Here is a 12837-nt window from a genome sequence, read left to right as displayed (position 1 = left end):
CGATAGACAATACACACGAATGAATATGATTAAGTATATGCGCCACAAGATTGATTAGGATATGCACGAGTTTGGAAATTTCTGGTGGAATTTGTGGACTTTACATTCTTGTTTTCTCCAATCATTTAGAGGGAAGGAGATAAATAAATAAAGGGTGACAGAGTGATGTAGACGTATAAATCAAAAGCATCGGGGAGGAATTCATCACTATTAGCATGAACATGGGCCGACCTTTTTGTAACAATGGCTTAAGTTTTCTCTGAAAGACAAAAGCATTAATGGATGGAGCTTTGACTTTCATTTTTTATGGACAGAGACTCGGGCTCGTTTGCTTGCTTTAGCTGTGAAAAAGATAGGAGGTGGAGATTTCGTCCTGCAAGGGACGGCGGAGGAGTCTGAGAAAGATGGCGGTGTTTCCACGATTCACACTGTCGCCACTGGCAGGATTTTGACCTTCTGTTGTTGCTGGGACCATCTTTAGTGCTTTTTTTTATTTGTACACGAGGAATCTACAGTGGGATACTGTTCTATAGGTCAGATTGTAGGGCTAAAACCTTTCAAACAAGTAATCAACATGGTAAGGTTTGTATATAATGCAGCTGAGTGTATAGAATCTAATAGTTCATAGAGAGATTCTATTATATTTGCTTATGAATCTAGAGGGGAAACTAAATCTAGAAAAAAATATGTTTTTTACCAAATGTAACAAAAGTAGAGCGACTAACCAAGATGGAAAAGACGAAAAAGTCTTGAACGAACGGAGTCCATACACTTGAATTACGGATCATGGACTGGCAGAGGGCCACAAACTAACAAAGGGCATGTGCGCATTAGTGCATGGGACCATTTTGAATCAGACGAAGATCTTAACTTGGCCCCATGATTGATCTTTTCAATTGATCAAGTTTTATGATTCCTGTAATCATCTACCTCAAAAGTCATCTACCTCTTCAGCTTTATATATGTCTACTAGCAACTAAAAAGAAAAAAATTGGACCGACATTGTGTTTTTGTGATGGTGAGGGATTTAAAGTTTATCATTTAAAAACTAGAAGACAAAAAAGTGAACTTTTAATCCAATTTCAAAATTCCCACCTATTTTCTTTTCCAATTTTATTTTAGTCCTTTTTTTTTATCCTGCTTTTCCTAAACAAATATAAAGAAATTAACTTTTAATTTGGCTATAAACAAATGAAATCTTTTAACACAAAAATTTGGTGATCAAAATAAAATAAAGAAAAACTCGTGATTTGATCCATAATATCTTTTTAGTGATGTAGTTTTTTTTCTATTATATATATAAATAAATAAAGAATAAGCACCTTCAAGCTAGAGATATTTTTGTGTAGAGCCACTTTCATGAAAATTAAGACGTGCATAGGTTTTGAGAGGACAAAAGTGTTCGGCTAAAATCAATACATTCTTTTTATATTGTAAATCATGCAGTTTGATATGACTTTAGAATTATAGCTTATAATTTTGAATAATAATTCAAAAACTATTTTTCATAAATAATTTAAGATAAAAATGAATTAAAATTATTTGAATTTATTAAACATGTTTAGTTAAAATTATTCAAAGCAATTTTTTTCAGAAAAAAAAATGTAGTATAAATTAGAATAATAAGTTAAATTTTTTTAAAAAATTTAACTTTTAATAAAATCAAGACTTTGACAATATGTTATAACAAAATTTTTATCTTATGTTGAAAATTATTTATGATCAAATGTACTTATGATTCTTTTTCTAAATAAAAATTTAAAATAAAACTTAAAACAATTTACGAAAAGAACATCAAGCATAATGTTCGACCGACGATTTTCTACCTTAAAATGGGATAGTTTTTTTTTTGTCATCAAGCAAGTTACGTCATGTATATTTGGTTGAGCCATGGAAAGCTAGTCGTGCCAGCCCCCTTCGCCCGTTTTCCATCTCTACATCAACATTCTCATTATTGCACTCCTTGTTTAAAAAGCTTGAAAAAACTTCACTTCATCTTGGTTTTCTTCACGAACAATAAATAACACATGATGGATAGAGATGTTGAGAAAGTTTAATATTTCTTTTTTTTTTAAAAAAAAAAATTAAAAAAAAAAAAAACAAAGGTTTTTGTTAGGACAAAACTCAAATGAGGCTAGGCCCAACTAATGATGAAACTCCGTTGGGCTTAGGCTTATTGTGCTCACATGTTTTTTTTTTATTGATGTTGTCATTACATCATACTGTAAGTGAAAACTATTTAATTCTTGATGAGAAGTTTTAAATTATTATTAAATTCAAATATAATTTATTGTAATTAAATTTAGCATAACTCGACATATTTATTTAATGATTTGTTGATTCGAGAACTAATTTAAGTTGGGTTTTAAATTAAATCACATAAGTTAATATTTTCAAAACTTGATTTAATTTTATATTAAAAAAAAAAAAAAATCATTTTATTTTTTAAAATAAACATTATATTGAATTGATTTAAACTAGCCCATTTAACTCGTGAACCTAATATTAAGATGCGTAATGCCGGACGAACTTTAAAAACTTCAGACGTGGTCAGGCACGCGAGTTGGAATCTTTAGACGCCTAAAGACCAAGTCTCCTATCTAAGAGAAGTTAACAAGATAAAGGTGAGAGTGAGTGAGTGATTAAAGCAACATGGACTAACAAGCGTGGGGACATTTTCTTTTTCTTCTCTAATTTGTTGTGTACACTCATGGAATTGTATGCATTAAAAATTGTGTCAAATTGGATGAAGAAAATTTAGGTATTGTTTTGTATTATAGCGGTGGTGGCTTTTTAAATTTTTTTTTATAAATATATTAAAATAATATTTATTTTTTATTTTTAAAATTTATTTTTGGCGTCAGTAAATCAACCTTAAAAAATAAATAAAAATTAATTTTTTAAAAAAGGGACAAATCGTAGGAACAAACAACTCTTTAATAGATCGTTAGAGGCACAACCAGCCAGAGCATGATTCTACAGTCTGCTGGTGTTGAATTTGAATAGGAGGTGTCTTCATGATTGAATTTGTATGTGTCAAAAAATTCTGTGATCATTTTATTTGCTTAGTTACAAGTTTTAGGGTTCTTAAGAAATAGTTTATTCGATCTTATGTGGGTTTTTTGTCATTATTCAGACTAGGGGTATTTTGAATTTCTTTTAATAAATCCATTAAATTTAACAAATATCATCTAAATTAAGAAGTACAATGTTGGAGAGTTAACATAGGATAGATGTGAGACCTCCATTATTATCCTCCGTTTCAGTTAACTTAACCCGGGTTAATAAAATAAATTAAAAAAATATTATTTTAAAAAAATCAATAAATTAACTTATTAAATCAGCTTAGTTAACTTTATATTAAGTTTTTTCAAGACCTAGTCAAACCAAAAAATAAGTCGAGTCAGGTTTAATATGAATGCTACTATGGTTATCAAATTTTGCCATAAATATATCAAACAACAAAGAGAGAGAAAGAAGAGGGAAATGGCACTAAACTAATAGCCTAAATCCTAATATTGACCCCATTCAAGCAAGTTTCCTTAGGGTCAAAAGTAGGGTAAGCTGTACATTAACCGTTTCCCTTGTCACAAAAGTTTACCAGTAGGTGTGGTTTGCTCTGTCACTCTCCCATACATACATATACAACTGGCAATTCTGATTGATCCACAAACAGATACAACAAGAGGGGGGCGAAAGGATAGGGCAAAGGACAAAAACAGTCTAGGATTTGAATGTGATTCCTTTGGTTTTTTCTTAGCCCCGTTCTACTCTCTCTTCTATTTATATGGAGAAGAACCGTCGAGTAAAGAGGGCAGATTTGCATGGTCATTTACTGTTAGTAATAAGTAGCCTTTGTAAGAAATCCCATTTAGGGTTTGGCTTCAAAAAGAGAGGACTGATAATGAACATATCAGCTTCTCAATATAGTGGTAGTGGGTGCGAATCTGGTTGGACATCATACTTATACCAATCCTCTATTTCAAAAAATCAATACCAGGGTTTCGGTGGATTTGTTGATGGGGATTTTGCGAGAGTAGAGGATGAACAAGAGGAGGATTTGTCTATGGTTTCTGATGCATCCTCTGGACCTCCTCATTACTGTGAAGATGGCGAATTCTGCTGTGATAAACTAGCCATGAAGAGCAAAAACAAAAAGAAGAGCGGAGAACATGGTAGAAGCCAACAGTATTCATATCTTGATGACACTGCTAGCTCCCCTGCATTGAGCAAGGCAAGTTGTTCAAAAGAAATTATATATAATTTTCATCTCTCACTTATTTAATATTGAAACACATTCTTATATATTTAGACATGGCTTCTTGATATTCATGCAGAAAGTGAATAATGAATGTTCAACAGAGCATGTCCCTGAATTCTCCCAAGGTTTTTCTGCTACACATTTTAAGGTACTTGCCGGTTTTCCCTTTTTTTCAGATTTTTTTTCCCATTTCTTAGTAGCATTCTCTTCACCTTTTTCAAATAATATGTATGTGATTCGGGGCGAATCTGTATATAGTGTAAAAGAGGGGCAGTTGCTCCATATATATTTTTCTAAATTCACCACTACAAATGACCAATACCATGGCATTACAGGGGAAATCTTCACTCAAGAAGCATCTTGGATTCTTTAAATCCTCACATGCTGAGAAGGCAGCTTCAAAAGAACCAGGTCAGACTTTGTTCAATTCCTAATTGATAATCATTAATCTAAAACTATGAACTTTAATGATTCATTAACAGTTCTATTTTCTCAAATTTCTAATGATTAATATATTGGCAGGTGGTTTTCAGGCAAGAAAATGGAATGAGAAATTGTAATGATGGGCATCTTTTGTCTCTGCCAATGCAGTTGCTCTAGACTCTGGAGAGAGAATTGGAGGAAGGGTGAAAGAAAAAAAGGTCATTGGATCTCAAATGGATTTTGTTCCTTTGTTTTTGTCCAATTCTACTCCTTTTTACTATTTGCTCCTGTCAATGCAGTGGGAAACAACATTAGAACATAAAAAAAAATTAGTTATCTGTCTTTAAGACACCTTTTCTTGTTCTTCTTTTGTCACTATTGTAGTGATCACATAAGGAAACTAATAGGTCTCCTGTGCAGTCTTGCCTCTGGCCTCATGTACTTTTACGAATGCAGAATCAAATTTACCAGCTTGCTTAGAGGAATATAACATAATATGGAAAGCAGAAAGCAATATGTCTAACATGGAGGCTCAAGCTTTAGTTGTTGTCGATCTAGTTGTATTGTTAAAGAAGTTTAGTTGACCAGGAAATTCAGGTCAGAAGGGCGGAAACAAGAAGAAAAGCTTGGTTAAAAGATTGTGGTCCGTCGAAGAACAGAGTGTCAACATTTGGCATTGATGAGAGGGGTGTCCATTTGCACCCCACACAACCACACACACATGCACAGATTGAGAAGAGAGGGCCGTGACCAAGCACAATGATCCTAGAGGCCAATAAGTGACCCACTTTTTGCCTATTCTGTAGTTACCGGCCTAGCTTTAAACGTAGGTAGGGTTGGAAAAACTGGCAATCGATACCCTTCTAGACTCGAGCCAGACAATTTTTTTCAGATGGAAGGAACCAAAAGAGAAGTCTCATTTTCCACCAAAAAAGACCTAAAGAAGCAGCACCCCACCACCCCTTGATAGCTACCTGCTAAGAATGTGATCCATGCACAGCATTGGTTTCAATTATTGAGTTTGTTTTGGTGGATTTCCTTCAAATCTTTATTGAAGGGGATCCTGTCCTCAGAATTAGAATTCATATCTTGGAAAAAAGACTTAGATTTTAGGAAAAGGACAAGGCCCTCCCTTATGTCCTGCCAAACCTCCTTTATTATGGTTTCTACTTCATAAAAATATGTTGACAGCACAGGACATCTGTTTAGATTAATGCCATGCCAACTATAGGATAATTGCATGATCAGATAACTAAAGAAACAAGGCTAGAATCATTGGAGGAGACAGGCCAATATTGTAGCTTTAATAGACAAGTATTCTTGGCAATCAGACCCTGTTGCAGGTAGTTGAAATCAAGAAGGAATAGGAATTGAGTACAGGAATCTTTCATATGGAATTCAGGCCCTACACCTACTTACAAGCAATTGTGATTACTGATTAATCAGGAGGTAGTGGCCAGGCAACTTCTTTGGACGCACTTATCATGCTCTCAGCAACAAACAGCAATAATTGGAATAGTTGCAACTAAATCGTATCCACATCATAAGACTGGCTTTGGATCTCGTGGATGAATGAGTACACACGGTTAAACAGCAATATATATTGCTTTGCATTGCATTGATTTACCATAAAAATTTTATATCAATTAAAATCGCCTAGACAAACAGGCATTTAGATTTGACTTAAAAAGAGCACCCAGCTGCTAATAGCCTATTGCGATTTCCACTTGAGATAAATGACTAACATTTTAACTGAAGCCGGCTTCTGTAGCAAGTACATCCAAGGATAGAAGCAAAACTGGAACAATGGCTATCAATCATCCCGAATAGATATGGACAAAAACTAAAATATTGGCCAAGTTTTCTAACGCCCCTTCGACCATTAGCAGAAATAAAGCGCGTAGAAGCTCATCAACTCCTGGGGTTGGACATGGAGAAATAGGGTTCAGTGTCAATATTTAGTGCGTGGCGCAGCCAGCTACGCGGTGGTAAAAGCTTCAACTCCTAGGGTTGGAGATGGAGAAATGGGGTTCAGTATTAACATTTAGTGCGTAGTGCAGCCAACCGAGCGCTTGGCCACGCCACCAAACAATGCTTCTCCAACTCCTACCTAGCAACAAGTCAATATAAAATAAAAGATAAAATAAAAGAAAACATAATTTAGCAAACCCCTGCAACAGAATAGATATGCGAGGTCCATTTGTCCATTTCCTTTTGCGCAACATTTATAATTTTGATTCTCAATACCTGACTACTGTTGTCCAAAATGAAAGAATACAAAAGAAAAGTGAAAAAAAGAATTCACTACTGGATTGGATCTATGAATTTACACATCAAAACCCTTGTATTGAACAAGGATAAAATATGGTTTAAGACAAAATTGCTAATTTAACAAGTTAAAAAGCAATTATTTTAAGAAATACATTGAACAACATGGGACCGCCCATAATCCCGCCTCCACGGCTCCACCCCCTCTTACTGTAAGAAAACAAAATTGTGATGGCAATAGCATGGGATCGAATTGCCAAATCTTCATTCTCCATCGTGCTAATAACCCTTCACATGGCAGTTACGTCCCAAATATATGTCTGTGGACAGGTTGGGTATCAAAAGTTTTAACCACATCCATCCATGGTTTGTCCATGATCAAGATAGAATTTTCAGAAAGGTGGCCAATAAATAAAACAGGATCTCTGAAAGCAAGAATTTCAAAATTTTTCCTAAGTTTGGTCTCTGGTTGGTATTCTTTCAACCTACGTTTCAGTCCCCCATTCATGGGAGTAGTTTGTAACTTCTTCAGTGGAGAATGCTGGCTGTTTACCAAGTCACTATCTTCCTCTCGATCCACTGGCATCCCAAAGTCAATCAAGCACATTGCCCTACATCATAGACAAAATCTCAAAACATTATGTTTAACATCAAAATAGTTAGCACAAGAATGTTGTGCATGCATGCTTCTAAAGACCAACCATGGAAGATTGAAGTTTAATCAATCACGAGTTACGAGCAAGCTGTTTTACCCTTGAAATAAACTAAACTTCAATTACCTATCATTAATAGATCCCAAGAAGGAGAATAAACAGAGCGAAAAACAATTGCAAGGAATTAATTCAGAAATGCTTTTCCCCAGCCAGCATCCTACCAAACCTCACAAAAATACACCTACGAAGCCAGTAAGTATCCCATGGTTGAAATTTACACCCCTCAAATATAATGTTTGGAAAACTGTTCTTGGAAGAGCAAGTGTGTGAATGAATGGATGAGAATGACGCCCATTCACTCCTACTCAAAAACAAAATGGGTGACTAAAGATGGACAAATTTACACACCAATCCATTGATGTAATCACAACTGAGAAAACAAACAAGGAGAGAAGAGCAGCACCTGGCACTATAAATGATAACAGAAGGAGGGCTTGACATGGGCAGGAACGATAGCCCAATGACCTCCCCAGGAAATTCTTGGTATCTCCTCGGTAGAACAAATGTATGCCGCGATGACCATTCTCCTAACTGTTTTGCCTCCACATCAAATGCATAGACCTGATTTGAAGAGGTTGTGACTACGAGCACATTGTTCTTTTGAGGGGGGAAACCACCAGCTGTTACAGAGGCACCATCCAATCTTGCTATAAACCAGTGTTGCCTGTTTTACCAGAGTAAAATATAATTAGTCTAGTAGAAGAAACCATGAGACTTGCGATCACTGCATGTGACTCATCAGGTTTTTTAAATCCAATAAAAATAACCAACCAAGCAATAGGTTCCACGAACATAAGAAACCACAGACCCACATTCTAAAGAACTTTCTTGAATATCAAGGGTCTCAAGTAAATTACAGGTTGCAAGGAAGGGAACATACTGTAGCTACTAAACAACATTCAGAGAAAAAGTGGCTTGAAGTGCAAATAAAGCTGCACTTTAAAGAGCCTTTAAGAAGCTAGATTCCATACCTTTGTGTCTCCAGATTAAAAACATATATGTCTCCAAAGCAGTTGATGGCAGATAACCACTGCCCATCACCACTAGTAAACATTTTTGTTATGGGAGGCTCATTGGGTGGTAATTTCTCATCATTTTCCTCACAACGTGGTGTAAAGGTATGTACTAGCTCTGTGCTGCTCACATCCACCACCTGCGGCACCAAAAAGCAAGTACGAGTGTTAAAAAAAGGTCAATAACAACATGATCTATTCAAGCTCCATCCACCTCAACAGCTTGATCTAGGAAAAGTGAGGGTAACAAATAAATTTGTTAAAGACAAAGGCACATGTTTTCACCAGAACTAAGCAGGATGTTCTACCATAAAACATGAACACCTTGTGTCTTGCACTAGCTAATTGGAAATACAAATTTGATTGGTTTTATTTAAATCTTGCCTCAACACATAAGATCCAAGAAAATTAGGACATTAGTGAAATTTCCAGTAACACATAAGTTAAAGAAAAAGGATGATTGCTGAAAAACACTTACATATATCCTTCTATCATGCCCTGCTATCATCAATTGAGATGAATCAGCACTGAAAACCATGGAATGTGCATATGGCAATTTCTGAGGGAGAGACCTTTTATTAACAGTCCACGCACTTTTTCTGACATCCTTCTTCAATTCAAAAAGGTTGGGTTTAACATGGTCTGAGTAAGCAAATAGAACCCCTGCATTAGAAATTGTGCTGCAAATAATTTTCCGAGATCCCTTAGTCTTAATTCGAGCTAGAATATCAGTTGATGCACGGCCCCTTGATGGACCAGGACCAGTCATGGATCCACCTTTTGTTTGAACACAGAGTATATCTAACCAGGAAGATGACTGGACTAGAAGCAAGCAGTTCTGGTTGAATACAGTATTAAGAGCCAACTGAATTGGCACTCTTTGGGGTGCTGGGCAGATATCATGGGGTGAGAACTTAGTGAATTCCTGAGCAGAATAGGCAAAGAGCTTTGTGTCATCACCAGCAGAGATAAGCATAGGAACTCCCAAATGCGCCCACTTACTATAACTAAAATCAATGGGCTTTTTTTTATGACGAATTCTTTTAATTTTATCATCAGCCAAAGGATCTGTCATTTAGAAGCATGCGGTGTCAGTAAGTGAGAAACATTAAAATGCAGAATCAAAGGCAAAAAAAGAAGAAGCATACACATAAGCATTTGCAACTTGCATGGTACTTATACATACTAAAGTACCATGACAAGTACGGCACAAGGTAAAAGATACTACACACACCTTCTCGACTAATGGGTACTGCCACTGTCAAGGCTCTAACATCATGTGTATGAGCTCTTACATAACCAACATAGATCCATTTCTTCAACATCTTAGAAGAAGATATGTCATTACCAGATTCAACTGTCTCACTAGAAAGCTTATAAAGAATAACCTGCAAACAGAAGTGTAGCAAAACATTAGCCAAATAGTAAACTCACATGACTTTAATTGAATGGATGGAAACTGACATTTTTGTGAGATAACAGCAATAAGAGTATTACATAGTACTATAAAATAGAGGTTAGAAACCTCAAGGACTGAATTTATTATTTGCATCTCTTAAAGGACAGTGACACGGTTAGAAAATTATAGCAAGTTTGGACTTCAAATATAAGAAATATATCTGTACCTGACCATCAGATCCAGCAGAGAAAACCCTGTTATGACTAGGTGCAGCTGCCAAAGCATTCACATCACCCTTGTGAGAAGTATGCACCTGCAAAAGTGTCCCATGTTGAGAGTCCCAGAACTGAACAGCACCGGAACTGTCTGCACTAACAAGGGTCCCACATCTGAAATAAGAAACAATTATCAGAATGCTGTAAGAATTACAGCATGACCTCAAGTAATCTTGCACCTGCTTAGCCACATTGAACAAACAAACAGGAATCCTTCTGTATCTACCTCAGGGCAAGTAAAGACCAAATACAAAGGTCCGGTCCGCTACCCAAACCACCAAGCCCAGCTGTAATCCGGTATATCTCGTTACCCAGCTTAGCATCCCAGCACCTTATAAACCTGCAAGAATGCTGACGTGCATAAGGTGGTATATATTTAAAATGAATATCATGAAAAAATGCTTTAGAGAAAAAAACTACAATACTCCAGAAACTGTTAGCTAATTTTAAGATTACATCTGAAGGTCTTGAAGTAAGATTCACTAAGCTACACATGGATGACAAGTTGCAAAGAAAACTAACCCATCACTACTGCCTGAATATATTCTACTCGCATCAGGACTCCACGTCACACTTAAAACACGCCCTGCAAACAATCAAATGAGCAAATAGTTCATCACAAAGAGGAAAGCAACAACTTGACAGGGGGTTCACAGAGGTGCGGATATCTCACCACTGACCCTGGGCAACGTTTTATTGTATGTTAACCCATCTGATTCAGGAACAGTGTATATCCTAACACACCCATCATCGCAAGCAATTGCCAGACATGGATCCTCAACAACTATTTGCTCACGTTGTTCATCCAAATCTGAATCATCTTCACTCTCACTGCTGTATTCGGACTCTTCACCACCTTTGTGTCTACCATTTAAATACCCATTTCCAAGGTGCGGTGGCTTATGCTCTGTGTGAGTAGCTGAATTACTAGAAGGCGCCACTGCCATCTGCCAAATTGAGACCCCGATTGACTCCAGCACATTCTGCCAACGAATTCAACAAAATATAGGAAAGTTATGGAGATTGTAAAATCATTAATTATTAGTATTAAGGATCACTGATTCATGGTTCATATAGCATATTTTTTAAAGTATAAAAACTACACATCAAAACTATTGATAGAGAGTCTTCAAAACAGAGAATGCAGGCAAAAATTCACCTTCTGCTTTAAATGAAAAAGATCCCACTCCGAAACTGAACCATCAATGCTAGACGAAAACAATCTACCACATGGCAATCCTTTCGAGCCAGCACGACACCACGCAAGTGACGAAACTCTCGAATTAGGGTTCCCGTGAATCGTCTACACATAATAAGTCGCAGAAAAAAGAAAAAAAAAGCTTTTAGCTGATTAATTAAGTTACTTTCATAGAACAAATAAAGAGTCAAAGTGAGACAGTGATGTACCAGCTGGTTGTGCCAACCGACAGCGCCAGGAGAGACGAGCCAAATCTCGAGTGAGCCGTCTTCACGGGCAGCAGCGACCTGAGACTCGTCGGCGCTGGTGGCTAGGGATACAACTGGAGACGGCCTCCACTCGATTGAGCTGTTCCTATAAGCAGCTCCTAGCATTTCTAAAAGGCTAAACTCAAAGCCAAAAGAGAAATCGGCGAATTATATTATCTAGGGTTTAAGTTAGTAGGATGTGATGAAGCTGTGAGAGAGAGGGAGACGAAAACATGAAAGAAGGCGACGCAGTACGTCTTAGGTTTTTTGCGAGGGTTTAAAGCGAGGTGACCGATTCTTTCTGTATTGTTTATACCTGGACCGGCTCGTCCTTGGACCGGTTTGTCTATCAAACGACAGTGTTTTTTAGGTTACGAGGTTGCGCTCGGGCCTCTCCTGATATAAAATATTTTGGAAGAATAAATATCAAAAGTCCATGATTCCTTAATTTGGGCCTCTGGGTGTCCTACAATTTTAAGACTTCCATTTTCTGGCCCAGTTCTCTAGAGACCGGTATGAAGTATGAACTGCGCGCTATGCGGAAAATTTACTAGATACTGGAGAGATGAACAGGCTATCTAGAATTATTTTGAATTTTAAATAAAATTTAATTTTAAAAAAATAATTAAAAATAAATAAAAAATAAATCCTCTGGTTATTATGATGCATACAATAAATTAATGTTTAAATTAGCTTCTCCGACCCAACTGTCAACCTGTCTCTTTTTATTCCTCACTCTTTCCTCTTTTATCAAGGGGAAACATGCTATCTTGCTTGTTCTTGGATTTATAAATTTATAAATTTATTTTTTATTTGAATTTAATTTAAATATTATAGTCAAATTAAATTACATTAGAGAATTTGATATAGATGGTTTAAAAGATAATCATATATGGTCCATAAAAATGATAAAAAAAAAATATCTCTCATGTTAATAATTATCCATTTTATCTTCTCTCTTTGTTATATCTTGGTTTTAGGTTTATTTCTCGTGTTTTAAGAGTATCGAATAATTATAATGCGAGAATTGTAAATTCAA

At 36.0% G+C, this 12837-nt stretch overlaps 2 protein-coding genes across 3 annotated transcripts; one reads left to right on the top strand and one right to left on the bottom strand.

Moving 5' to 3' along the window:
* Window positions 1-3683: 3683 nt before the first annotated feature.
* LOC118036899 (protein SOB FIVE-LIKE 5) lies at window positions 3684-5158 on the top strand. Of its 2 annotated transcripts, none has more exons than XM_073404525.1 (4): window positions 3684-4234; window positions 4338-4409; window positions 4597-4672; window positions 4795-5158. In XM_073404525.1, exons 1-4 carry the CDS (start codon window positions 3788-3790, stop codon window positions 4809-4811), a joined length of 612 nt encoding a protein of 203 aa, XP_073260626.1. In that variant the 5' UTR covers window positions 3684-3787; the 3' UTR covers window positions 4812-5158. The 2 variants fall into 2 exon arrangements, with proteins under 2 accessions (XP_073260626.1, XP_034898649.1); XM_035042758.2 differs by having other exon boundaries at window positions 3686-4234; window positions 4784-5158.
* Window positions 5159-6972: 1814 nt separating this feature from the next.
* LOC118036906 (WD repeat-containing protein PCN) lies at window positions 6973-12089 on the bottom strand. The gene is made up of 11 exons (XM_035042770.2): window positions 11760-12089; window positions 11512-11655; window positions 11026-11335; window positions 10875-10938; window positions 10579-10692; window positions 10304-10466; window positions 9913-10066; window positions 9157-9746; window positions 8637-8818; window positions 8069-8329; window positions 6973-7563 (listed from the first exon to the last, which is right to left on the bottom strand). Exons 1-11 carry the CDS (start codon window positions 11922-11924, stop codon window positions 7254-7256), a joined length of 2457 nt encoding a protein of 818 aa, XP_034898661.1. The 5' UTR covers window positions 11925-12089; the 3' UTR covers window positions 6973-7253.
* Between the last annotated feature and the right edge of the window lie 748 nt (window positions 12090-12837).

Source organism: Populus alba, chromosome 14 (genome assembly GCF_005239225.2).
Source record: "Populus alba chromosome 14, ASM523922v2, whole genome shotgun sequence".
Classification (NCBI taxonomy): Eukaryota; Viridiplantae; Streptophyta; class Magnoliopsida; order Malpighiales; family Salicaceae; genus Populus; species Populus alba.
This window is presented reverse-complemented; position numbering and strand designations above follow the sequence as displayed.

Coding starts and splice junctions, on each gene's coding strand:
- LOC118036899 (XM_035042758.2), top strand. CDS start 3,788: ATGGAGAAGAACCGTCGAGTAAAGAGGGCAGATTTGCATGGTCATTTA. Junction 4,410..4,596: donor TTTCTGCTACACATTTTAAG/GTACTTGCCGGT, acceptor ATGGCATTACAG/GGGAAATCTTCACTCAAGAA. Junction 4,673..4,783: donor GGCAGCTTCAAAAGAACCAG/GTCAGACTTTGT, acceptor ATATATTGGCAG/GTGGTTTTCAGGCAAGAAAA.
- LOC118036906 (XM_035042770.2), bottom strand. CDS start 11,924: ATGCTAGGAGCTGCTTATAGGAACAGCTCAATCGAGTGGAGGCCGTCT. Junction 10,693..10,874: donor TATTCAGGCAGTAGTGATGG/GTTAGTTTTCTT, acceptor GCATTCTTGCAG/GTTTATAAGGTGCTGGGATG. Junction 8,819..9,156: donor GGCATGATAGAAGGATATAT/GTAAGTGTTTTT, acceptor TTGGTGCCGCAG/GTGGTGGATGTGAGCAGCAC.